This window comes from Oncorhynchus keta, chromosome 19 (assembly GCF_023373465.1).
Source record: "Oncorhynchus keta strain PuntledgeMale-10-30-2019 chromosome 19, Oket_V2, whole genome shotgun sequence".
Lineage (NCBI taxonomy): Eukaryota > Metazoa > Chordata > Actinopteri > Salmoniformes > Salmonidae > Oncorhynchus > Oncorhynchus keta.
In genome coordinates, this window is record NC_068439.1 from 2,328,374 (window position 1) to 2,354,855 (window position 26,482).

The 26,482-nt window shown below is 44.0% G+C and overlaps 1 protein-coding gene across 1 annotated transcript; it reads right to left on the reverse strand.

Annotated features, from left to right (window-relative positions):
* Window positions 1–210: 210 nt before the first annotated feature.
* LOC118382846 (collagen alpha-2(IV) chain-like) lies at window positions 211–26,338 on the reverse strand. The gene is made up of 26 exons (XM_052471754.1): window positions 26,243–26,338; window positions 26,001–26,060; window positions 24,410–24,535; window positions 23,542–23,613; window positions 23,421–23,456; window positions 23,256–23,315; window positions 21,256–21,300; window positions 20,932–20,967; window positions 15,589–15,624; window positions 15,450–15,506; window positions 15,166–15,237; window positions 14,912–14,983; window positions 14,774–14,809; window positions 14,600–14,680; window positions 14,436–14,489; window positions 14,288–14,341; window positions 13,972–14,034; window positions 13,582–13,644; window positions 13,314–13,430; window positions 8,830–8,907; window positions 8,638–8,691; window positions 8,464–8,512; window positions 7,751–7,981; window positions 6,230–6,310; window positions 4,213–4,396; window positions 211–1,185 (listed from the first exon to the last, which is right to left on the reverse strand). The coding sequence occupies exons 1-25, from the start codon at window positions 26,336–26,338 to the stop codon at window positions 4,278–4,280; spliced, it is 1,848 nt and encodes a 615-aa protein (XP_052327714.1). The 3' UTR covers window positions 211–1,185; window positions 4,213–4,277.
* Window positions 26,339–26,482: the final 144 nt, after the last annotated feature.

Consider the following 26,482-nt stretch of genomic DNA (forward strand, 5'->3'; position numbering starts at 1 on the left):
TACTATGGTACAATAGAATGTGATATACTATAGTACTATAGAATGTGCTATACTATAGTACTATAGAATGTGCTATACTATACAGAATGTGCTATACTATAGTACTATAGAATGTGATATACTATAGTACTATAGAATGTGCTATACTATACTACAGTACTATAGAATGTGCTATACTATAGTACTATAGAATGTGCTATACTATACTATAGCATGTGCTATACTATAGTACTATAGAACATGCTATACTATTGTACTATAGAATGTGCTATACTATGGTACAATAGAATGTGATATACTATAGTACTATAGAATGTGCTATACTATAGTACTATAGAATGTGCTATACTATACAGAATGTGCTATACTATAGTACTATAGAATGTGCTATACTATACAGTATGTGCTATACAATAGTACTATAGAATGTGATATACTATAGTACTATAGAATGTGCTATACTATAGTACTATAGAATGTGCTATACTATAGTACTATAGAATGTGCTATACTATAGTACTATAGAATGTGCTATACTATAGTACTATAGAATGTGCTATACTATAGTACTATAGAATGTGCTATACTATAGTACTATAGAATGTGATATACTATAGTACTATAGAATGTGCTATACTATAGTACTATAGAATGTGCTATACTATAGTACTATAGAATGTGCTATTCTACAGTACTTGAGAATGTGCTGTACTTTACTATAGTAATATAGAATGTGCAGGCTACCTTTTGATTAAAACATGAAAGAACACATTCATAACATTCACATGGTGAGTCATCTGTAATTGGCATAGTCCATAGAAAATACAGTAGCTGTATTAGACCTGGGTTCAAATACTTTAAAAATAGTTTGAGCGTTACCTTAAAAGACTGCCTGGAGTCCCAGATGGGCAGGGTTTTGCAGTTTTGGGACTTTTCTATTGGGTAATTAAGCCAGGCAAGCTCAAACAGGCACAGATAAAGACTTTCGAATGATTTTGCAAATCAATGCAACCCATGCAGCTCTGCTCTATATGGGCATTTCTCTCAAGTGTGGAAAATCATTAGTTTACTTTAAATATTTAAAAAATCCAGATCTGCACAAAAATTCGAACATTTTACACTGTGGCATTTACAAAAAAAAAATGTCTTGATTGGCAGCTCCCTCTCACCTTCTAGGCTCAAGACCTGTGAAGAAACAATGAATGTGTTATGTAATGCAACAATAGCGTACAGCCCCTCCTTTGAGATTGCATTTGTGTGTGCCAGACTGACGTCAAATACAATTGTCAAACGGCAAGCTAAATCAAGTGCACTTCAAATAATGTGTTTGACCAGGCTGTCTGGTGTTTGCCCATGTTTATCCCAAGATTCACAATGGCTGTCTAGATCACCTCTCTCATTTCTAGTGCCAGCTCCGGCTAGTCTGATTGGTTCCTTCCATATTTGACCCCTTCTATTCCTGAATACCAACCATGGCCATGATTGAAGGTGCATTCAAGTGCTGCATTTTCTTTTAGGAAATGTACTGTTGGTAGTTGTCAACGGACATGCTAGTTGTCACAATGGACATATTTTTAATATATGTACATAACCATTCAAAAGACGCGTCACAAGTCCTCAACTGGCAGCTTCATTAAAACTTCTTAGGGCTGCAATCCCGTTAACAGGATCGATATGACAACAGCCAGTGAAAGTGCAGGGCGCCAAATTCAAAACAACAGAAATCTCATAATTAAAATTCCTCAATCATGCATGTATCTTATACCGTTTTAAAGGTAATCTTGTTGTTAATCCCACCACAGTGTACAATTTCAAATAGGCTTTACAGCGAAAGCACCACAAACGATTATGTTAGGTCACCACCAACTCACAGAATAATTCAGCCATTTTTCCAGCCAAAGAGAGGAGCCACAAAAAGCACAAATAGAGATAAAATGAATCACTAACCTTTGATGATCTTCATCAGATGACACTCATAGGACTTCATGTTGCACAATACATGTATGTTTTGTTTGATAAAGTTCATATTTATATAAAACAAATCTCAGTATACATTGGCGCGTTACGTTCACTAGTTCCAAAAACATCCGGTGATATTGCAGAGAACCACATCATTTTACAGAAATACTCATTATAAATGTTGATAAATACAATTGTTAGACATGGAAATATAGAAACACCTCTCCTTAATGCAACCGCTGTGTCAGATTTCAAAAACACTTACGGAAAAAGCACACCATGCCATAATCTGAGACGGCGCTCGGAAAATAAATACAATTATCCGCCATGTTGGAGTCAACATAAATCAGAAATCACATTATAAATATTCCCTTACCTTTGACGATCTTCATCAGAATGCACTCCCAGGAATCCTAGTTCCACAATAAATGCTTGATTTGTTCGATAATGTCCCTTATTTATGTCCAAGTAGCTACTTTTGTTAGCGCGTTTAGTACACAAATCCAAATGCTCTTGCAGGTCCATCCGAACCTCAGACGAAAACTATAAAAAAGTTATATTACAGGTCGAAGAAACTTGTCAAAGTTCCAACCGGAGAATTCCTATGTCTGTAGAGAAGCCATGGAACGCAGGTCGCTATCATGTGAAATGCGCATGACCAGGACCTGGCTCTCTGCCAGACCATGTACTCAAGGAGCTCACATCCGGCTCCACAACACAGGAGAAGCCTCATTCAAGTTTCTAAAGACGGTTGACATCTAGTGGAAGCCCTAGGAAGTGCATCTTTATCCATATCCCACTGTGTATTCAATAGGGGCTGGGTTGAAAATCTACCAAACTCAGATTTTCCACTTCCTGTTTGTATTTCTTCTCAGGTGTTTGCCTGCCATATGAGTTCTGTTATACTCACAGACATCATTCAAACAGTTTTAGAAACTTCAGAGTGTTTTCTATCCAATGCAAATAATAATATGCATATATTAGCAACTGGGACTGAGGAGCAGGCCGTTTACTCTGGGCACCTTTCATCCAAGCTACTCAATACTGCCCCTGCAGCCATAAGAAAATAGTACCCGCAAAACACCAGTCTCAACATCAGCAGTGAAGAGGCGACTCCGGGATGCTGGCTTTCTAGGCAGAGTTCCTCTGTCCAGTGCCTGTGTTCTTTTGCCCAACTTGATCTTTTATTTTTATTGGCCAGTCTGAGACATGGCTTTTTCTTTGCAACTCTGCCTAGTAGACCAGCATCCCAGAGTCGCCTCTTCACTGTTGACTTTGAGACTGGTGTTTTGCGGGTACTATTTAATGAAGCTGCCAGTTGAGGACTTGTGAGGCATCTGTTTCTCAAACTAGACACTTGAATGTACTTGTCTTCTTGCTCAGTTGTGCACGGGGCCTCCCACTTCTTCTATTCTGGTTAGAGCCAGTTTGGGCTGTTCTATGAAGCGAGTAGTACACAGCGTTGTACGAGATCTTCAGTTTCTTGGCAATTTCTCGCATGGAAGAGCCTTCATTTCTCAGATCAAGAATAGACTGACGAGTTTCAGAAAAAAGTGCTTTGTTTTTGGCCATTTTGAGCATGTAATCGAACTCACTAATGCTGATGCTCCAGATACTCAACTTGACTAAAGAAGGTCAGTTTTATTGCTTCTTTAATCAGAACCACAGTTTTCAGCTATGCTAACATAATTGCAAAAGGGTTTTCTAATGATCAATTAGCCTTTTAAAATGCTAAACTTGGATTAGCTAACACAACGTGCCATTGGAACACAGGAGTGATGGTTGCTGATAATGGGCCTCTGTACCCTTGTGTAGACATTCCATTAAAAATCAGTCATTTCCAGCTACAATAGTCATTTACAACATTAACAATGTCTACACTGTATTTCTGATCAATATTTCCCAAATCTCCTCTTGTCATTCCCTAGTCATCCCTAGCGGTTCCCGACCTCTCCTCTGCTTCCCAAATCTTCTGGAGTTATTCCAATAGAATAAAATATTTGCTTTATTGGTCCATTTGGACTGAAACGTCCTTATTGTTTTTCTGTCACAGTACCCAACCTGCCTCTGGAGCAATTAGGTGTAAAGTGCCATGCTCAAGGGCACAAAGGCGCTAGACAGCACATGGGATATTGAAGCCAGTAACCCTCCGGCTGTTGGTTCACCTCCCCCCAGATGTCCCCTGTAAACTGAGGGATTCCTCCTTGTCAACTCTAACCTGGAGACTACTACCGGTAACAAGTAGTTCCCTACCTCTCCTCTCTTTCCCACACCACCTCTGACATTCTTGTTTGGTGTTGAAGCGGTTGTGGTTGCCCTCACAACCCCGTAGACAAACGGCCGGCACTCCCCGGAGTGGGGGTGGTAGTACCACAGCAGGACATGCTCCCAACATCCCCCTCTGACATGGGCAGCAGGCAGAGGTCAGGGGTCAAGTCTAAAGCAAAAGTAGAGATAATATAACCTGGTCACAGATCTGTTTGTGCCAAACATGACGATGACTGTAGGAGCTAGACAGCACAAACAGATCTGGGACCAGGCTAATCACTAAATTATAGGAGTTAAGTAACAGATAATTAAGAAAAGCTTTTCTGAGGCATGTTTGACAAGAGTGAACACGTTCAAAAACACGTAGAATTAGGAATATTATCCTCAGTGAATTAAAATCCTTTGTGGAAACCAAATAAATAATGTCCATTGTGCTGTGATATCAAGCTTATGAGTCATTGTTAGAACATCCATTAATTAAGTGAATAATGGTTTTTAATAGTTTTGCCTTTCAATGTGGGTTGCACATTCATTCAAAAATTCTAGCGCACAACAACACACACACTCTTATCTTTCTCGTCCCGCATTGTGCCCCATACACTCCCTCCTCATTACAAACTAATATAAGAGAGAGAGGGAGAGACAGAGAGAGAGAAAAAATGGAGAGAGACAGAGAGACAAAGATGAAGAGAGAGAGAGAGATCGAGAGAGAGAAAGGGGGAGAGAGATGGAAAGATAGGGCAGGGGGTAGAGAGAGAGAGAGAGAGAGAGAGAGAGAGAGAGAGAGAGAGAGAGAGAGAGAGAGAGAGAGAGAGAGAGAGATAGAAAAAGATGGAAAGACAGAGAGAGAGAGAGATAGGAGAAAGGGGGAGAGAGATAGAAAGATAGGGAGGAGGGAGAGAGAGAGAGAGAGAGAGAGAGAGAGAGAGAGAGAGAGAGAGAGAGACAGACAGAGAGAGATAAGAAAAATGAGAGAGAGAGAGAGTGAAAGGGGGAGAGAGAGATAAAAATAGGGGAGGAGGGTAGAGAGAGAGAGAGAGAGAGAGAGAGAGAGAGAGAGAGAGAGAAAGATAGAGGAGAGAGACAGAGAGGACAGAGAGAGTGAAAGGGGAGAGAGGAAAGAGACAGAGAGAGTGAAAGGGGAGAGAGACAGAGAGGGTGAAAGGGGAGAGAGATGGAAAGATAGGGAGGGGGTAGAGAGAGAGAGAGAGAGAGAGAAGGGGAGAGAGAGAGAGATGGAGAAAGATAGGGGAGGAGATGGAGAGAGAGAGAAGGGGGAGAGAGAGAGAGAAGGGGAGAGAGATAGAAAGATAGAGAGAGGGTAGAGAGAGAGAGAGAGAGAGAGAGAGAGACATATTTCCCTCAGATTACACAGATCCACAAAGAATTCGAAAACAAATCCAATTTTGAAAAACTCCCATATCTACTGGGTGAAATTCCACAGTGTGCCATCAAAGCAGCAAGATTTGTGACCTGTTGCCACGAGAAAAGGGCAACCAGTGAAGAACACGCACCATTGTAAATACAACCCATATCTATGCTTATTTATTTTATCTTGTGTCCTTTACCATTTGTACATTGTTAAAACACTGTATATATATATATATATATGACATTTGTAATGTCTTTATTGTTTTGAAACTTCTGTATGTGTGATGTCTACTGTTAATTTTTTATTGTTTATTTCACTTTATATATTATCTACCTCACTTGCTTTGGCAATGTTAACACATGTTTCCCATGCCAATAAAGCCCCTTGAATTGAATTGAATTGAATTGAGAGAGAGAGGAAGAGAGATAAAGAGAGAGAGAGATGGGGAGAGAGAGAGAGAGAGGGAGGGAGAGAGAGAGAGACAGAGGGAGGGATTGAAAGCGAGAGAGTGCAAGAGAAAAAATAAAGAATCAAAATGAGAAGAGGAGAGGAAGAAGCGGGAACAAGAGGAAGAGGAAAGACGGAGAGAGAAAAGAGAGATGGAAAGGAAAACAAGTTCCATTCATTCACCTGATGAGCGTGGCCCGACTCCTGGAACCCTTCTTCTCCTGTGCCTCAGTCCCCAATCTGCTCCCCTGTTGGCTCCAGAGTCTGAAGAGAGAACTCATTAGCTTACAGAAAGGCAGATTCAACTATTTATTACTAAGTGGGGTCTGCTGCGTCCCACTCCTCTAATCAACACACAGGGCTCTTGATAAATGTCTACTCTATTGGCCCTGGTCAAAAGTATTACACTATACAGGGAATGGAGTGCCATTTGGAATACAGCCTGTATTGGTCTGCAGACTCGGCACTGACCCTCTTAAATCTGTCCGACTGACTTGGTCTGTTGTACTGACTCTCTATAGGTTCATACTGGAGGATGAACAGGGAGACATGGAGGAAAGGATGATGAATGATGGAAATGTCTACAAATCTCCAAGTCGGATGTTTGTCTGTGACTGATACATTTTGCATGTAAAATATACTGCATTTACGGGGAGATTATGGAGTTTGGATTATATTCTTATTTCACTTTTTTTATCAGCCAAATCTGGTCTGGTGTAATGGAATCAATGTAATACTCCCAAGAGTGAAAACCCCGCCCATCTGGCACACCAGGCAAGTTCAATCGAATGCTCAGAGCATTTGAAAAGATCAAATATTTTGGAACTCAGGTCATATGTATATATACCTGTAGATTAAGCTAGATGTCACGATCCCGGGCGCGGGATTACACTTAACAATGGACACAATGACATTGACAGGGGCAATGTGAGCCTTTGATTATTTCCGATCCCTTTGGTTCAATGGAACCCGAAATAGGGATTCAAATGGGATGAGAAGCCCAGTAGCCTAGGGCTGGCTAGCCTAGGGCTGGTTAGCCTAGGGCTGGTTAGCCTAGGGCTGGCTAGCCTAGGGCTGGTTAGCCTAGGGCTGGTTAGCCTAGGGCTGGTTAGCCTAGGGCTGGCTAGCCTCGGGCTGGTTAGCCTAGGGCTGGTTAGCCTAGGGCTGGCTAGCCTAGGGCTGGCTAGGATAATGACCCGTGATAACACTGTGTTTTTCTGCCTCTCTCTCTCTTCCCTCTGTCTTTGTCCTCGTCTTTTTCTACGCACAGTAATAAAGCACTCAGAATGGAGAGTCTAGCTTCAGGGTTGGGGTGAACTCTGGAGGTTAGTAAAAAGATGGATAGGATATTAGATTGGTCTAAGCGAGGGTCTCACTTAGGGACAAGGGCAGTGTTTACATGAAGGAAAAAACAACAGCTTTTTATTTATTAGTTACTCAAATAGGTGGGGGATAAACAATACTTCTCTGTGGATATTTGTCTGGAATTTCGACCCGAATAAGAACCAATCCCACAGTTTAAATATAACTTTATTCAACATTCGTGACAGACAAGATACGTTTAGGTTTTCTTCTGTGTAAAAAAGTGTGGCTATGCTGTACAGGAATGGAAAGCAGCATCACATCGGGACCAGGGGCATATATGTTGGTCAGGAGCTTGGACCACCACACCTGATACGGCACAAACCTCTAACTTTGACTTACCGGTAAGGTTGTCATCACCTGGGGTCCGCTCCTCTCGCAAGGGGACGGGGGGAGGAGTGGTTGATCCTACCAGCTCCTTTACAAGTCTTTTATTGTCCTCTTCCTCCTCTCCCATCTCATCCTCAGGAAGGCTGCGAGTGAAGATGGATACAGGCTCGTCCGGTTCCCTCTCAAACATCATGCTCTCAGCATCCGGGTCCTTGGACTTCACCACAAACTTCAAGTCCATCCCTGCAACAACCACAGACAGAATAGTCAGTGTTTTCCTGCCATTGAATAAACATGAGCCTTAAACAGGCTTTTACTGGATTCAATTGACAATTTCACACCTGGAAACTAATGGAGGAAATTTGATATGATACGTTGACATAAAACAAATTCTCTACTTTAATGATGTTCACTATGGATAAGGCCACAATGCCTTTCTGCTCAATGTTGTGGAGGTGTAAACTAAAGGTGCGTTTGGCCCTGTGGTTGTAGGGCCCTGTGGGTTCTGGTGGGTGGCATGATGGTTTATGAGTCTGGTGTTTGTGAATGACTCCGGTCGGTCACGGTGTCCCCTCTCTCAACGGGCCATTCCACAGAGTGGGCACACCAGATGGCAGAACACACAGGGGTGCCATGCCGCAGCAGTGGGAGTTTTGGAATGTAGAACCGACACACAGCCACACAGACCTGCATGCGCACACACAGCAAAACACAGAAACACTCACCGCACTGGTTCACAACCTCTTGGTTGACCAGATCCTTCACCTCCTCGGCCTGAAAACAGAGAGAGCAGAGTGCTGCTTAGACCTTGTCTTCAACCAAGCTGTCTGTCAATACAAATATGTCTTAGGCCAGGCAGGTGTGAAACGTGTGTGTGGGAATAAGTAAGATGTATTTACAGAGAGTCCGGGTTCCCCTTTCTCTCCCTTTAGTCCCTCGTTTCCGAGCTCTCCCTGGAAAAGACACAGTGGTTATTATCACAGCAATTATTACTGTCACCCAGCCTAGTGACAGTAACTCCCATTAGGTATTGATACATGAACAACAACATGTGTGTGAGTGTTATGTGTCTGGTCTATGAAGTAGCTTACACTGCCTCCTCTTTGTCCCGGACTTCCAGGTGGTCCTGTCTGACAAGGCTTCCCTCTGCCTCTCCTGCCCCTCTCTCCCTGGGACAACAACACAGCAAAATGAAGAACGTTCTTACTCACACAGGTGCTGCGCGTGCTAGTGAGCCCACGCACATGTGCTCTCACAGGCACATGCACAAACAGGCAGGCACACAGATAGACACACACACAGATAGACACACACAAAGATAGACACACACACAGATAGACACACACAAAGATAGACACACACAAAGACATAGATAGATAGATAGATAGATAGATAGATAGATAGATAGATAGATAGATAGATAGATAGATAGATAGATAGATAGATAGATAGATAGATAGATAGATAGATAGATACATAGATAGATAGATAGATAGATAGATAGATAGATAGATAGATAGATACACACACACACAGACACATGCACAAATAGACAACACACAGACAGACATACGCACAGACACACACTCTCTCGCATATAAATACAAACAGACAACTTCCTTCAATCTAAATTCCATTATACAAAAATGGTATAGTATTATAAGAGGGACATGTACTTCCCTACTACGTACTTCCCTTCTACGTACTTCCCTACTACGTACTTCCCTACTACGTACTTCCCTACTACGTACTTCCCTTCTACGTACTTCCCTACTACGTACTTCCCTACTACGTACTTCCCTACTACGTACTTCCCTACTACGTACTTCCCTACTACGTACTTCCCTACTACGTACTTCCCAACTACGTACTTCCCTACTACGTACTTCCCTACGTACTTCCCTACTACGTACTTCCCTACTACGTACCTTCTACGTTCCCTACTACGTACTTCCTACTACGTACTTCCCTACTACGTACTTCCCTACTACGTACTTCCCTACTACGTACTTCCCTACTACGTACTTCCCTACTACGTACTTCCTACTACGTACTTCCCTACGTACTTCCTACGTACCTACTACGTACTTCCCTACTACGTACTTCCTATTACGTACTTCCCTACTACGTACTTCCTACTACGTACTTCCCTTCTACGTACTCCCAACAACGTACTTCCTTCTACGTACTTCCCTACTACGTACTTCCCTACTACGTACTTCACTACTACGTACTTCCCTACTACGTACTTCCTACTACGTACTTCCCTACTACGTACTTCCCTACTACGTACTTCACTACTACGTACTTCCCTACTACGTACTTCACTACTACGTACTTCACTACTACGTACTTCACTACTACGTACCTCCTTATTACGTACTTCACTACTACGTACTTCACTACTACGTACCTCCTTATTACGTACTTCCCTTCTACGTACTTCCTTATAACTTCCCTACTTCCTCCTTAACGTACTTCCTACTACGTACCTCCTTATTACGTACTTCCTTATTCCCTTCTACGTACTTCCTTATAACGTACTTCCCTACTACGTACCTTCTTCCCTACTTCCCTTGGGGCGGCAGGGTACGCTTCTAGTGGTCACTAGAGTACTTCCCTGGACTAGTAACCTTATAACGTTGCTTCCCTACTACGTTCAAATCTTCCAAGCTACTTCCAAATAGCCCCAAGCTGTTCATTACTGCCCTTATAACTGACACAGGACCTTCTGCCCCCGATTACGTTCCCTTCTGTTCCCTAGGCCGTCATTGAAAATAAGAATTTGTTCTTAACTGACTTGCCTAGTTAAATAAAGGTCAAATAAAATTTAAATAAAAAACTACGTATCTCCTTATTACATAGTTGCCTAAATAAAGCTCAACCTGATCATTAGGCTTACCTTGCCCCTCTAGTTATCCTATAAATATCAAATATATCCAGATGTTTTGTGATAAAACGTCCCATAGGAACGTCATTGCATCCTTTCCATCCCTTCTCTCCTATCAACATCAAGAGGCTGCTAATTGTGGCTGAAAGGACTCATTAGCATAGAGATTTGGTTAGCGTTCCCGCCGCATCAGAAAATAGACCCATTTCTGTGTCTTAATTATGCTTCTATTCTATTCCTTCCTATACATAGGAATGTTGTCTACTGCCTGTCTATCTACATATCTGACAGGCATTCTGCTAGGTGGACAATGTGCCTGACAGAATCAGGCTTGTATTATCTAATCATCACAATGTGTGGATCTTTATTTATTTTTGTGAAAAGTGGATTTTTTAAGGTGCCCTCTGACTGGGTAAAAATATGTTTTGGGGTTGGTGGGCTGTGGTTGTTATGAAAGAAAGAAAGAGAGGGAGGGAGGGGGAGGGAGGGAGGGAGGGAGGGAGGGAGGGAGGGAGGGAGGGAGGGAGGGAGGGAGGGACCCGGAGGGAGGGAGGGAGGGAGGGAGGGACCTAGGGACCGACCGACGGACCGACAGACAGACAGACAGACAATATTGTGCTTCCATGACACTAATATAAAATAGGTTACCGGAAGCAAGGTTACTACAGTTTGGTGATTTAAGATTAGTTTTTATTTATATTTGTTTTTAGATATTTATTTGAAATTCGGTTTATTTTCAGTTAGTGTTCAGAATTGATGTACTAGTATCTATTTATTTTCAGTTTGATAAAAAACTTTCTATTTCGTTCCTAGAGGATTTCGTTTCAGTGTTCAATGGCAAGGAGCCATTATGTGTTGTAGTTTTTTTTTATGTCACTTCTTGTCAGTGGGGGGCAGTAAGGTGATGGGCAGTAAGGTGATGGGCAGTAAGGTATGGGCAGTAAGGTGATGGGCAGTAAGGTGATGGGCAGTAAGGTGATGGGCAGTAAGGTATGGGCAGTAAGGTGATGGGCAGTAAGGTGATGGGCAGTAAGGTGATGGGCAGTAAGGTGATGGGCAGTAAGGTGATGGGCAGTAAGGTGATGGGCAGTAAGGTGATGGGCAGTAAGGTATGGGCAGTAAGGTGATGGGCAGTAAGGTGATGGGCAGTAAGGTGATGGGCCAGGACCATAGACTTGGATAAACATAACATTCCATCTGTGTCAAGATGTCATCTGTAAGAGCAAAGGCAGCTTCCACAGACGCCATCTTGAAATAGTCAATTTTATTCTTCACAAGTGAAATTAATTGGCTGATCCCTCCTGATGACCCGGCTGTCACTACTCCAACAGGGTCATCAGGTCATGCCAACCGGGTCATCAGGTGGGATCAGCCAATGAAGTTGAAAGTCCCAGCCAGTTGACTGAATCAAAATGGCGAATGTCGTCCATGGAACTGCCCATGCTAACACAGTCTTTTGGCCACTAGAGGACTCTGTACAACTCCATGGCCAGGACATACGTTTGGTTAGGTGTAAATTGTAAGTCAATCCTATTGTGACTTGGATTTAACCCCTTCCAATAGGGTTGATAAAAACAGTTGCAACAACAGCAAAAACATTGCCAATACAAAACTTCACAAATCTATCAGTTCACAGCCAGCCAGCTTGTTTGTGTGTGTTTCTGTTCGAGCAAACAATATTTTCTGGTTTATCTTCAAGAGAGGTGTTGGTTCGGTTTCTCAAGCCTGATGACAGTTGTCCACAGAGAGAATATTCTCTCCACAAACGCTTGGGATGCCAGGGCAGAAACCAGATCCAGTGCCACAGTGCACAGCTTTGGATAAACAGCCATCCTTTCCATCCAGAACTGGAGAGTTGACTCTGTAAACATGCTCTCCTTTACCTCTTCCAGGTATTTCCACAGGTCACACGGGACACTTAATGCCTTGTCAGGTTGACCCTCTGACTGGACCGTGACCTCAGACACAATCTTCGATGCGAGGATGCTATATTTCTGAAGCACGGTGGTCGAGATGCTTGCCGGATTCTTCCTGGGGTCCTGCTGGTCCACGGCTGTAATCTCTGATTTGATGAAGTACAAACGTTTCTTCTGCCCTCCATCTCTGTTGAGCCAAGTGCCAGAGACACACTTGTGTCCATCAGGCAAGCTGCTGCAGGGGTTGGATTGAAGTTGGCTGCCATTCAGTATGCATGCGAAGCAGTCATGCAGTGACTTCAGCAGGACCTGTGACAACTGTTTTGCAACAGTTGTTGACTGCAAGTGTGCCTCAAGGTTGAGAGGGCACGGCACCACATCAGTTTGGCTGTCCGTTTGAAGTTGGTTGGTGTGGATTGCGAACGGCTCCATTAACTTCACAAGCTGTTCTAGCTTGGCCCACTCACGCTCCGTGCTCGCCCTTGGATTTCTTCCCTGTTAGCAAGTGCTAGCTAGTGACAGTGATGCACAAACTAGGCCTATACCACCAGATTCAGAAGCTTGAAAACCCCATTTGAAATGAGGTTTTTATTTTAGTTATTTTTATTTTAGTTAGTTTTGCTGGCAAAGATGATAGTTTCAGTATAGTTTTAGTTTTTTAAATGTTTTTTTGTTTTTATTTCAATTTACTATAAAGTTTTATGTTTTTATTTTAGTTTCAGTTTTCGTTTACTATAATAACCTTGACTGGAAGGCAACCTCAATCTACCTTGGTTCCTGTCTCTCCCTTGGACCCATTACGTCCTGGTCGCCCCTCCGCTCCATCACTGCCTGGTGTCCCTGCTGACCCCTTAAACCCAGGGAACCCTGGGAAACCAGTGGCACCCTGCACAAGACAGGGACAACATGAATGGTGCATGATGGAAGAAAAACATAACGCTTCAAGAACTACATGAATATTTCCACATTCCTCTGTAGTACATAGACTATTAATAGTCATCATTTGAGTATTGTTTTTACATGTGATTTGAACCAACCTTCTCTCCTCTTAGTCCTGGTGCTCCCTCTACTCCATTGATACCCCCGTCCCCTTTTTCACCCTACACATCACAATCAACACTTTTCAGAAGATTAGTGAGAATGACTTTGATTTGTGTGTGTGTCTATAAATAATAAATCAATAATTAGGCGGGTGCTTATATTTATCCTACTTCACGAGTGTGTATTATACGTGAGAATAGGAAATGTATTTTTTTGCATATCCCAACCCCATGAGGCACCCTCGGAGAGTGGCGTGTGTGTGTGTGTGTGTGTGTGTGTGTGCGTGTGTGTGTGTGTGTGTGTGTGTGTGTGTGTGTGTGTGTGTGTGTGTGTGTGTGTGTGTGTGTGTGTGTGTGTGTGTGTGTGTGCCGTGTGCGTGTGCCTACCTTCCGTCCTGTGAGTCCATTGAGCCCTGGATGTCCTGGGGTTCCAGGAATACCCATCTCTCCCTGTGTCAAACAACGATTAAATACTTACATTTTCACTGAAACTGCGTCTGAAACTGTGCAACCATTGACCATAGTCTGACAGTGGCCAACTAGGTCAGACAATTGACCGTATACTAAATTGTATGCAGCGTGTGGCAGCTAGTTGGCACTACTGTAAACCTTTACTTTTGCAGGTCAGTGGTACTGACGATACTTCCTGGAGCACATTGTGTTGTTGTGATCATTGTATTGAATCCCACAGCAGGCAACTCACCTTTTCTCCATCTTGCCCAGTGCTTCCTATGCGTCCAGGTAGGCCTCGGAATCCCTGTGCAACAACCACAACCGACACCAAGAGTTACCTTTGATCATTGCATTACCATCTCATTAACATGCCTAATGCATTAGGATCAAGCCCTGACCTTCACTCCTGTCTGCCCAGTATCCCCTGGTAAGCCAGGTTCACCTCTGTCACCCTAGGAATAGAATACCAGAACGGAACAGAATTACTGTATAATGAATCACAGATGACAGGTTCTATTTGTCTAGACTCTAAATTATATGCTCTATGCCACACTCTCCTCACCTGATCTCCCTTCTGTCCCTGGAGTCCCATGTCTCCTTTGGCTCCTGTGGCTCCGTCCAATCCATCGTCCCCGTTACGACCCTGTGACAACAACAAGCCAATCAACAAAGCCTGTTTTTGACTGTTACTGTTTTTCTATATTAAACTGTTAAAGTGTGTTAGATAAATACCCACCACTTCTCCATTGACTCCAGGCTCACCAGTATCTCCCTGGAGGCACAGAGCAACAGTGAGCAAACACGTAGCAGCATAGATCTGATAACAGTGGTTCCATGTAGCCTGTAGATAGATACATGCTGTATTCCTGCTGACCTTTTGGCCCACTGGTCCACGGACCCCAAACAGCCCCATGGCTCCTTTGGCCCCTGCCTCTCCTTTGAGGCCCTTCAGATGGAGAACAGACAAAAAGCTGAATGTGAGAACACTATGTTCTTTGGCTGCCATGTTTTGGAAAATGTATTTTCTCTTTCTGTTGTTGTTTGTCTCTCGTTCATTACATCTTTTAACAATCTTTCTTTTTCTCTTTTTCCACATAAAATGTTCTGTCATCAAGCATTAGGAAGCACCTTGAACCCCGGGGGCCCATCCTCGCCCTTCTCTCCTTTATCTCCATCGAAACCTGGGGAGCCTCGCTCTCCCTAAAACAAACAACCAAACAAACAAAAACAGATAAACAGCGTCTTAAAAGGGAAAACACACAAAGTGAAAATGCTAAATCTGTCTCTCTAAAATAACATTTGTTTAATGAGGATTTGCTCTGGAACTCAAACTAGAAGTCAAAATACATTGTGGAGGACTTGTTTTAGGGGACTTGTTTTAGGGGACTTGTTTTAGGGGACTTGTTTCTCACCCCTTCTCCTTTTAAGCCCTTGTAGCCTCTCGGCCCCTGGATTTGGAGGGGGCTTCCCTAAACATAAAGAACGTACATCATATATGAATTAATCATACAAAATACTGTTTGTGTAGTACTTATGTCATGTTTGGCTTACCCTTTCTCCTTGTATTCCTGCTAAACCTCTGTCGCCCTGTGAAAATAGATTTTATGAAAGGAATCAATGGCTTATAACATTCATACAATAATTGATTGATTGACAATATTTGTATATTAGTGTCATACACCAAATGGTGCCCGGCCTGTATGGGCTTATGAGACACTATTCATTTGTAGTCTGTGTGTAGAAAACATAAACTATATACTATATGGCTGTATCAGGTAGTTGCATAAAAACATTGACTCTTCATTTTCATTGTCCACATCCCAACATACATAGAAAAATGGACTGAGTTAATTGAAATAGACTGGCCACATGGTGAGCATTGAAACAGACTGGCCACATGGTGAGCATTGAAACAGACTGGCCACATGGTGAGCATTGAAACAGACTGGCCACATGGTGAGCATTGAAACAGACTGGCCACATGGTGAGCATTGAAACAGACTGGCCACATGGTGAGCATTGAAACAGACTGGCCACATGGTGAGCATTGAAACAGACTGGCCACATGGTGAGCGTTGAAACAGACTGGCCACATGGTGAGCGTTGAAACAGACTGGCTGGTGAGCATTGAAACAGACTGGTGGTGAGCATTGAAACAGACTGGCCACATGGTGAGCATTGAAACAGACTGGCCACATGGTGAGCATTGAAACAGACTGGCCACATGGTGAGCATTGAAACAGACTGGCCACATGGTGAGCATTGAAACAGACTGGCCACATGGTTGAAACAGACTGGCCACATGGTGAGCATTGAAACAGACTGGCCACATGGTGAGCATTGAAACAGACTGGCCACATGGTGAGCATTGAAACAGACTGGCCACATGGTGAGCGTTGAAATAAACAGACTGGCCACATGGTGAGCATTGAAACAGACTGGCCACATGGTGAGCGTTGAAACAGACTGGCCACATGGTGAGCATTGAAACAGACTGGCCACATGGACTGAGCATTGAAACAGACTGGCCACATGGTGAGCATTGAAACAGACTGGCCACATGGTGAGCATTGAATCAGACTGGCCACATGGTGAGCGTTGAAACAGACTGGCCACATGGTGAGCATTGAAACAGACTGGCCACATGGTGAGCAGACAGACTGGCCACATGGTGAGCGTTGAAACAGACTGGCCACATGGTGAGCGTTGAAACAGACTGGCCACATGGTGAGCATTGAAACAGACTGGCCACATGGTGAGCGTTGAAACAGACTGGCCACATGGTGAAACAGACTGGCCACATGGTGAGCATTGAAACAGACTGGCCACATGGTGAGCATTGAAACAGACTGGCCACATGGTGAGCGTTGAAACAGACTGGCCACATGGTGAGCATTGAAACAGACTGGCCACATGGTGAGCGTTGAAACAGACTGGCCACATGGTGAGCATTGAAACAGACTGGCCACATGGTGAGCATTGAAACAGACTGGCCACATGGTGAGCATTGAAACAGACTGGCCACATGGTGAGCATTGAAACAGACTGGCCACATGGTGAGCGTTGAAACAGACTGGCCACATGGTGAGCATTGAAACAGACTGGCCACATGGTGAGCATTGAGAACAGACTGGCCACATGGTGAGCATTGAAACAGACAGACTGGCCACATGGTGAGCATTGAAACAGACTGGCCACATGGTGAGCATTGAAACAGACTGGCCACATGGTGAGCATTGAAACAGACTGGCCACATGGTGAGCATTGAAACAGACTGGCCACATGGTGAGCATTGAAACAGACTGGCCACATGGTGAGCATTGAAACAGACTGGCCACATGGTGAGCATTGAAACAGACTGGCCACATGGTGAGCATTGAAACAGACTGGCCACATGGAGCATTGAAACAGACTGGCCATGGTGAGCATTGACAGACTGGCCATGGTGAGCATTGAAACAGACTGGCCACATGGTGAGCATTGAAACAGACTGGCCACATGGTGAGCATTGAAACAGACTGGCCACATGGTGAGCATTGAAACAGACTGGCCACATGGTGAGCATTGAAACAGACTGGCCACATGGTGAGCATTGAAACAGACTGGCCACATGGTGAGCATTGAAGACAGACTGACTGGCCACATGGTGAGCATTGAAACAGACTGGCCACATGGTGAGCATTGAAACAGACTGGCCACATGGTGAGCATTGAAACAGACTGGCCACATGGTGAGCATTGAAACAGACTGGCCACATGGTGAGCATTGAAACAGACTGGCCACATGGTGAATTGAAACAGACTGGCCACATGGTGAGCATTGAAACAGACTGGCCACATGGTGAGCATTGAAACAGACTGGCCACATGGTGAGCATTGAAACAGACTGGCCACATGGTGAGCATTGAAAAACAGACTGGCCACATGGTGAGCATTGAAACAGACTGGCCACATGACATTGAAACAGACTGGCCACACATGGTGAGCATTGAAACAGACCGGCCACATGGTGAGCATTGAAACAGACTGGCCACATGGTGAGCATTGAAACAGACTGGCCACATGGTGAGCATTGAAACAGACTGGCCACATGGTGAGCATTGAAACAGACTGGCCACATGGTGAGCCAGACATGGTGAGCATTGAAACAGACTGGCCACATGGTGAGCGTTGAAACAGACCGGCCACATGGTGAGCATTGAAACATTGAAACAGACAGACGGCCACATGGTGAGCATTGAAACAGACTGGCCACATGGTGAGCCACACATGGTGAGCATTGAAACAGACCGGCCAGACATGGTGAGCATTGAAACAGACTGGCCACATGGTGAGCATTGAAACAGACTGGCCACATGGTGAGCATTGAAACAGACTGGTGAGCATTGAAACAGACTGGCCACATGGTGAGCATTGAAACAGACTGGCCACATGGTGAGCATTGAAACAGACTGGCCACAGGGTGAGCCAGACATGGTGAGCATTGAAACAGACCGGCCACATGGTGAGCATTGAAACAGACTGGCCACATGGCCACATGGTGAGCATTGAAACACATGGTGACGTTGAAACAGACTGGCCACATGGTGAGCATTGAAACAGACTGGCCACATGACCGACCACATGGTGAGCATTGAAACAGACTGGCCACATGGTGAGCATTGAAACAGACTGGCCACATGGTGACAGAAACAGACTGGCCACATGGTGAGCATTGAAACAGACTGGCCACATGGTGAGCATTGAAACAGACTGGCCACATGGTGAGCATTGAAACAGACTGGCCACATGGTGAGCATTGAAACAGACTGGCCACATGGTGAGCATTGAAACAGACTGGCCACATGGTGAGCGTTGAGACTGGCCATGGTGAGCGTTGAATCAGACCGGCCACATGGTGAGCGTTGAAACAGACTGGCCACATGGTGAGCGTTGAAATAGACTGGCCACATGGTGAATGGTGAGCATTGAGACTGGCCACATGGTGAGCGTTGAAATAGACTGGCCACATGGTGAGCATTGAAACAGACCGGCCACATGGTGAGCATTGAAACAGACTGGCCACATGGTGAGCATTGAAACAGACTGGTGAGCATTGAAACAGACTGGCCACATGGTGAGCATTGAAACAGACTGGCCACATGGTGAGCATTGAAACAGACTGGCCACATGGTGAGCATTGAAACAGACCGGCCACATGGTGAGCATGGTGAGCATTGAAACAGACTGGCCACATGGTGAGCATTGAAACAGACTGGCCACATGGTGAGCATTGAAACAGACTGGCCACATGGTGAGCATTGAAACAGACTGGCCACATGGTGAGCATTGAAACAGACTGGCCACATGGTGAGCATTGAAACAGACCGGCCACATGGTGAGCATTGAAACAGACCGGCCACATGGTGAGCATTGAAACAGACTGGCCACATGGTGAGCATTGAAACAGACTGGCCACATGGTGAAGACTGGCCACATGGTGACAGACATTGGACCCACATGGTGAGCGTTGAAACAGACCGGCCACATGGTGAGCGTTGAAACAGACCCGGCCACATGGTGAGCGTTGAAACAGACCGGCCACATGGTGAGCGTTGAAACAGACCGGCCACATGGTGAGCGTTGAATTGAAACAGACTGGCCAGAGCCAGACTGGCCACATGGTGAGCGTTGAAACAGACTGGCCACATGGTGAGCGTGGCCACATGGTGGGCATTGAAATAGACTGGCCACATGGTGAGCATTGAAACAGACTGGCCACATGGTGATTGCAGACTTGGTGAAAACAGACTGGCCACATGGCCAGACATGGTGAGCGTTGAAACAGACCGGCCACATGGTGAGCGTTGAAACAGACTGGCCACATGGTGAGCGTTGAAACAGACTGGCCACATGGTGAGCGTTGAAACAGACTGGCCACATGGTGAGCGTTGAAACTGGCCACATGAGCATTGAAACAGACTGGCACATGGTGAGCATTGAAACAGACTGGCCACAGACTGGCCACATGGTGAGCATTGAAACAGACTGGCCACATGGTGAGCATTGAAACAGACTGGCCACATGGTGGCATTGAAACAGACTGGGTGAGCCAGACACATGGTGAGCATTGAAACAGACTGGCCAATGGTGAGCAGAAACAGACTGGCCACATGGTGAGCATTGAAACAGACTGGCCACATGGTGAGCATTGAAACAGACTGGCACATGGTGAGCATTGAAACAGACTGGCCACATGGTGAGCATTGAAACAGACTGGCCACATGGTGAGCATTGAAACAGACTGGCCACATGGTGAGCATTGAAACAGACTGGCCACATGGTGAGCATTGAAACAGACTGGCCACATGGTGAGCATTGAAACAGACTGGCCACATGGTGAGCATTGAAACAGACTGGCCACATGAGCATTGAAACAGACTGGCCACATGGTGAGCATTGAAACACATGACATTGAAACAGACTGGCCATGGTGAGCATTGAAACAGACTGGCCACATGGTGAGCATTGAAACAGACTGGCCACATGGTGAGCATTGAAACAGACTGGCCACATGGTGAGCATTGAAACAGACTGGCCACATGGTGAGCATTGAAACATGATTCAAAAAGAAGGTTCTATAGAGGGTTTGAAGAGACAGAAGTGACTAGAGTGATGACACTTCAATAGAACGAGCAGAGAATTTGACTGAACGCTGAAACACCGGGCTGTCAAAACCATCTTTAAAACGGTCTCTGAAGTAAAAATATCTAAAGTATCTGGAGAACCTGAGTGGACGTATGAGGGTATGAAAATCTAAAATATCAAAGTATTTAGTAAGACCCACTCAATCACATACATTTTTAAAATGTCCACCAAAATGATCATGTCATCAAAGAAGTAACCGTCAACCTACCTTTGCTCCTTTGCTGCCCGGGAAGCCCTTTGGACCCTAAGTAAAAGAGGTCAAAGGTAAAGGTAGCTATGAAACAAATGTCCGTTAACTGCATGACTGTACCAGAGGAGGCTGGTGGGAGGAGCTATAGGAGGACAGGATCATTGTAATGGCTGGAATGGAATAAATGGAACAGTATCAAACACATAAAACATATGGAAACCACGTTGGACTCCGTTACATTTATTCCATTCCAGACATGACAATGAGCCCGTCCTTCTATATCTTCTCCCACCGGCCTCCTCTGGACTGTCCATGTCATGAAAGGTGATGATGTTAACTCACAGTGTGTCCTGGGGCTCCTAAGACTCCTGCAATGCCCTTTTCACCCTGTCACAAACAAAACACATCACAAATATTATACTGAACAAAAAGATAAATGCATCATGCTAAAATGTCAAAGATTTTACTGAGTTACACTTCATATGAGGTCAGTTGGTATCATATGAGGTCAATTGGTATCAGTCAATTTAAATAAATTCATTAGGTCCTAATCTATGGATTTCACATGACCAGAAATACAGACATGTATCTGTTGTTCACAGATACCTTTAAAAAACTAATAAGTAGGAGTGTGGATCAGAAAACCAGTCAGTATGTTATTATATGCCATTTAGCAGACGCTTTTATCCAAAGCGACTTACAGTCATGTGTGCATACATTCTACGTATGGGTGGTCCCGGGAATCGAACCCACTACCCTGGCGTTACAAGCGCCATGCTCTACCAACTGTGCTACAGAAGGACCATTCTGTGGTGTATGTGGTGTGACCACCATTTGCCTCATACAGCACTACACATCTCCTTCACATAGAGTTGATCAAGCTGCTGATTGTGGCCTGTAAAATGTTGTCCCGCTTTTCAATGGCTTTGCGAAGTTGCTGGATATTGGTGGGAACTGGAACACGCTGTCGTACACATTTATCCAGAGCATTCCAAACATGCTCAATGGGTGACATGTCTGGTGAGTATGCAGGCCATGGAAGAACTGGGACATTTTCAGCTTCTAGGAATTGTGTACAGATCCGTGCAACATGGGCCTGTGCATTATCATGCTGAAACATAAGGTGATGGTGACGGATGAATGGCACGACAATGGGCCTCGGGATCTCATCAGGGAATCTCTGTGCATTCAAATTGCTATAGATAAAATGTCTGCCCATACCATAACATACCATAACCCCACTGCCACCATGGGGCACCCTGTTCACAACGCCATACAGGTGGTCTGCGGTTGTGAGGCCGGTTGGGCGTACTGCCAAATTCTCTAAAACGACGTTGGAGGTGGCTTATGGTAGAGAAATGTTATTATCTGGCAACAGCTCTTGTGGACAATCCTGTAGTCAGCATGCCAATTGCACACGCCTGAAAACCTGAGTTCTGTGGCATTGTGTGTGACAAAACCGCACATTTTAGAGTGGCCTTTTACTGTCCCAGCATAATGTGCACCTGTGTAATGATAATGTTTAATCAGCTTCTTGATATGCTACACCTGTCAGGTGGATGGATTATCTTGGCAAAAATATAAATGCTGACTAACAGGAATGTAAACAAATTTGTGCACCAAATTTGAGAGAAAAAAAAAAATTTCTGGGATCTTTTATTTCAGCTCATGAAACATGGGACCAACACTTTACATGCTGTTTTTATATTTATGTTCAGTGTAAATGTGTGCATATTGTGCCATCCTGTTGTGACGAGCAGCTTTTCCATATTTTACAATGCTGCCTAGGATCTCTCTGAGGTTAAGTCCATCTCTCTGAGATCATTAAGTCCATCTCTCTGAGATCATAAAGTCCATCTCTCTGAGGTAATTAAGTCCATCTCTCTGTCCATCTCTCTGAGATCATAAAGTCCATCTCTCTGAGGTAATTAAGTCCATCTCTCTGAGATCATAAAGTCCATCTCTCTGAGATCATAAAGTCCATCTTTCTGAGGTAATTAAGTCCATCTCTCTGAGATCATAAAGTCCATCTCTCTAAGGTAATTAAGTCCATCTCTCTGAGATCATAAAGTCCATCTTTCTGAGGTAATTAAGTCCATCTCTCTAAGGTAATTAAGTCCATCTCTCTGAGATCATTAAGTCCATCTCTCTGAGGTAATTAAGTCCATCTCTCTGAGGTAATTAAGTCCATCTCTCTGAGGTAATTAAGTCCATCTCTCTGAGGTAATTAAGTCCATCTCTCTGAGGTAGTTAAGTCCATCTCTCTGAGGTAATTAAGTCCATCTCTCTGAGGTAATTAAGTCCATCTCTCTGAGGTAGTTAAGTCCATTGTTCCGTCTCACCCTGCGACCTGTGATCCCGACCACACCCCTGGCCCCTGGTTCCCCCGGGATACTGTCGCCCTGTTGGGAACAACAAGAAGTGAGTGCTAATGTTATTATCTCCTCATATACAACATGACAACGACAACAACAACAACACCACCACCAAACAGGCTATTGTCTTACCTTTTCTCCTTTCGTCCCAGGTAGACCAGGTGGACCCTTTGGGAAACAGAAAGCATCCATTATGTTACATGATAACCATAGAGGGCAAACAATGACTAGGGCAAGTTATATTTCACCATACCTCTATTCCTGGTGTCCCTTTAGCTCCTGGAGTCCCGGGTGATCCATTCTTACCCCTTCTACCCCTGTCTCCCTACAGATAAACAAAAACAGTACACATCATACTTTATCACAATTATCTTCCTACTTAGTAGGCAGAATTTTTGCTCTTTGAAAACATTTATCTTTGTTCTGGGTTTCTGGCTATTGGTGAATTTGATATAAATTTGTCTGCAACATTTTTTGGACTGCGTGATCTGACCAGGAAATAGACTAAAACTACAAGGCCAGGAGTTTCTTAAAACTACAGTACAAGGTGTTGAGTTTATTAAAACTACAGTACAAGGTGTTGGGTTTATTAAAACTACAGTACAAGGTGTTGGGTTTATTAAAACTACAGTACAAGGTGTTGGGTTTATTAAAACTACAGTACAAGGTGTTGGGTTTATTAAAACTACAGTACAAGGTGTTGGGTTTATTAAAACTACAGTACAAGGTGTTGGGTTTATTAAAACTACAGTACAAGGTGTTGGGTTTATTAAAACTACAGTACAAGGTGTTGGGTTTATTAAAACTACAGTACAAGGTGTTGGGTTTATTAAAACTACAGAACAAGGTGTTGGGTTTATTAAAACTACAGTACAAGGTGTTGGGTTTATTAAAACTACAGTACAAGGTGTTGGGTTTATTAAAACTACAGTACAAGGTGTTGGGTTTATTAAAACTACAGTACAAGGTGTTGGGTTTATTAAAACTACAGTACAAGGTGTTGGGTTTATTAAAACTACAGAACAAGGTGTTGGGTTTATTATAACTAGAGTACAAAGCCTTCCAGTAATCAGGACAAACTCCTTGCCCCAGGTTGAAGGGATGGTCGGGGAGCTCCTCACCTCTCTCCCCGCCTCTCCTGGGTCTCCTGGTTGGCCCCTCAAGCCCTGAGAACCTGAAATACCGGGGTTACCACGGATACCCTGGATACCCTGAGCACCAGAAGGCCCCAGTTCACCAGGCTCACCCTGACAGAGGGAGAAGGACGGACATGCAGAAAGAGAGACAGACAGGCAGACACAGACAGAAAGAGAGAATGAGACAGAGATAGAGAGAGAGAGACAGACAGGCAGACAGACAGAAAGAGAGAATGAGACAGAGATAGAGAGAGACAGACAGGCAGACACAGACAGAAAGAGAGAATGAGACAGAGATAGAGAGAGACAGACAGGCAGACACAGACAGAAAGAGAGAATGAGACAGAGATAGAGAGAGACAGACAGGCAGACACAGACAGAAAGAGAGAATGAGACAGAGATAGAGAGAGACAGACAGGCAGACACAGACAGAAAGAGAGAATGAGACAGAGATAGAGAGAGACAGACAGGCAGACAGACAGAAAGAGAGAATGAGACAGAGATAGAGAGAGACAGACAGGCAGACACAGACAGAAAGAGAGAATGAGACAGAGATAGAGAGAGACAGACAGGCAGACACAGGCAGAAAGAGAGAATGAGACAGAGATAGAGAGAGACAGATAGGCAGACACAGACAGAAAGACAGAATGAGACAGAGATAGAGACAGATAGGCAGACAGACAGAAAGAGAGAGAGAGACAGATAGGCAGACAGACAGAGATAGAGAGACAGATAGGCAGACAGACAGAAGAGAATGAGACAGAGATAGATAGAGACAGACAGGCAGACAGACAGAAGGAGAGAAAGAGACAGAGATAGAGAGAGACAGACAGGCAGACAGACAGAGATAGAGAGAGACAGATAGGCAGACAGACAGAGATAGAGAGAGACAGATAGGCAGACAGACAGAAGGAGAGAGAGACAGATAGGCAGACAGACAGAAAGAGAGAGAGACAGATAAGCAGACAGACAGAAGGAGAGAGAGACAGATAGGCAGACAGACAGAAAGAGAGAGAGACAGATAAGCAGACAGACAGAAGGAGAGAAAGAGAGTCAGAGGGACAAAGGTAGAAAGGGATTATCATTTTTTTTGCATTGCTCTGATTACTACACTGATATAACTAAAATTATAATTCCCTTGCAGTTTTTAATTCCATATGTTCTAGTGTTTTTGCTTTGTAAATGGAAGATAACAACAATTAATAAATGAATAGAAAAAGAAAGAGACAATCCCAGAGAGAGGGGGATAGCTAATAGGAGAAAGATAAGGACCGTGTTGGTATTTCTCTAGCAGCTACTGAAGTTCAGTGTTTCCTCTCGACTATTGTATCTCCATAGTAACAATCAGGCCCTCAGGTGACAAAATTGTCAATTCAAATTTCAAATCAAATCAAATCAAATGTATTTATTTATATAGCCCTTCGTACATCAGCTGATATCTCAAAGTGCTGTACAGAAACCCAGCCTAAAACCCCAAACAGCAAGCAATGCAGGTGTAGAAGCATTGAAGCCAGTTAAAGCTAAATAGATTTAGACCAAGTAGAGGGCAGAGCTAAGTGATGGTGTGGGAGTCTACCTTAGTTCCAGGTGGACCAGCCTGTCCCACAGGACCTCTGTGGCCAATACCTGGCTCACCCTAAAAACACAACAATGTCAATAGGATACGTTTAATTTGCAAATATACAGAACAGTGTGCAGGAGTCATTCTAGTTAGATATTTCAATAAATAAAAATAGTTAAATGTTCAAAACATGAATGCTTAAAAGACCTTGGTTCGGGCTTTGCTCTATCACATTACTGAATTGGAAAAGCATTTACCTTGTGTCCCTTTTCACCAAGTTCCCCTGGTAGAACGAAGACAATTGTCAACAAATCAGTGACAAAGTGATTGTTATTCAAGTTAATTCTCTCCATATGTCTCTGTCTGCGTCTCGTGCACCAAAATAGCACCATCACATTCAGACAGCCGGAGAGAAAAAATGTCCATAGAGTTTTTCAAGGATATGATTTGGATCGATGCCGCCAGCTAACAGACGGAATTATTAATACCACATGATT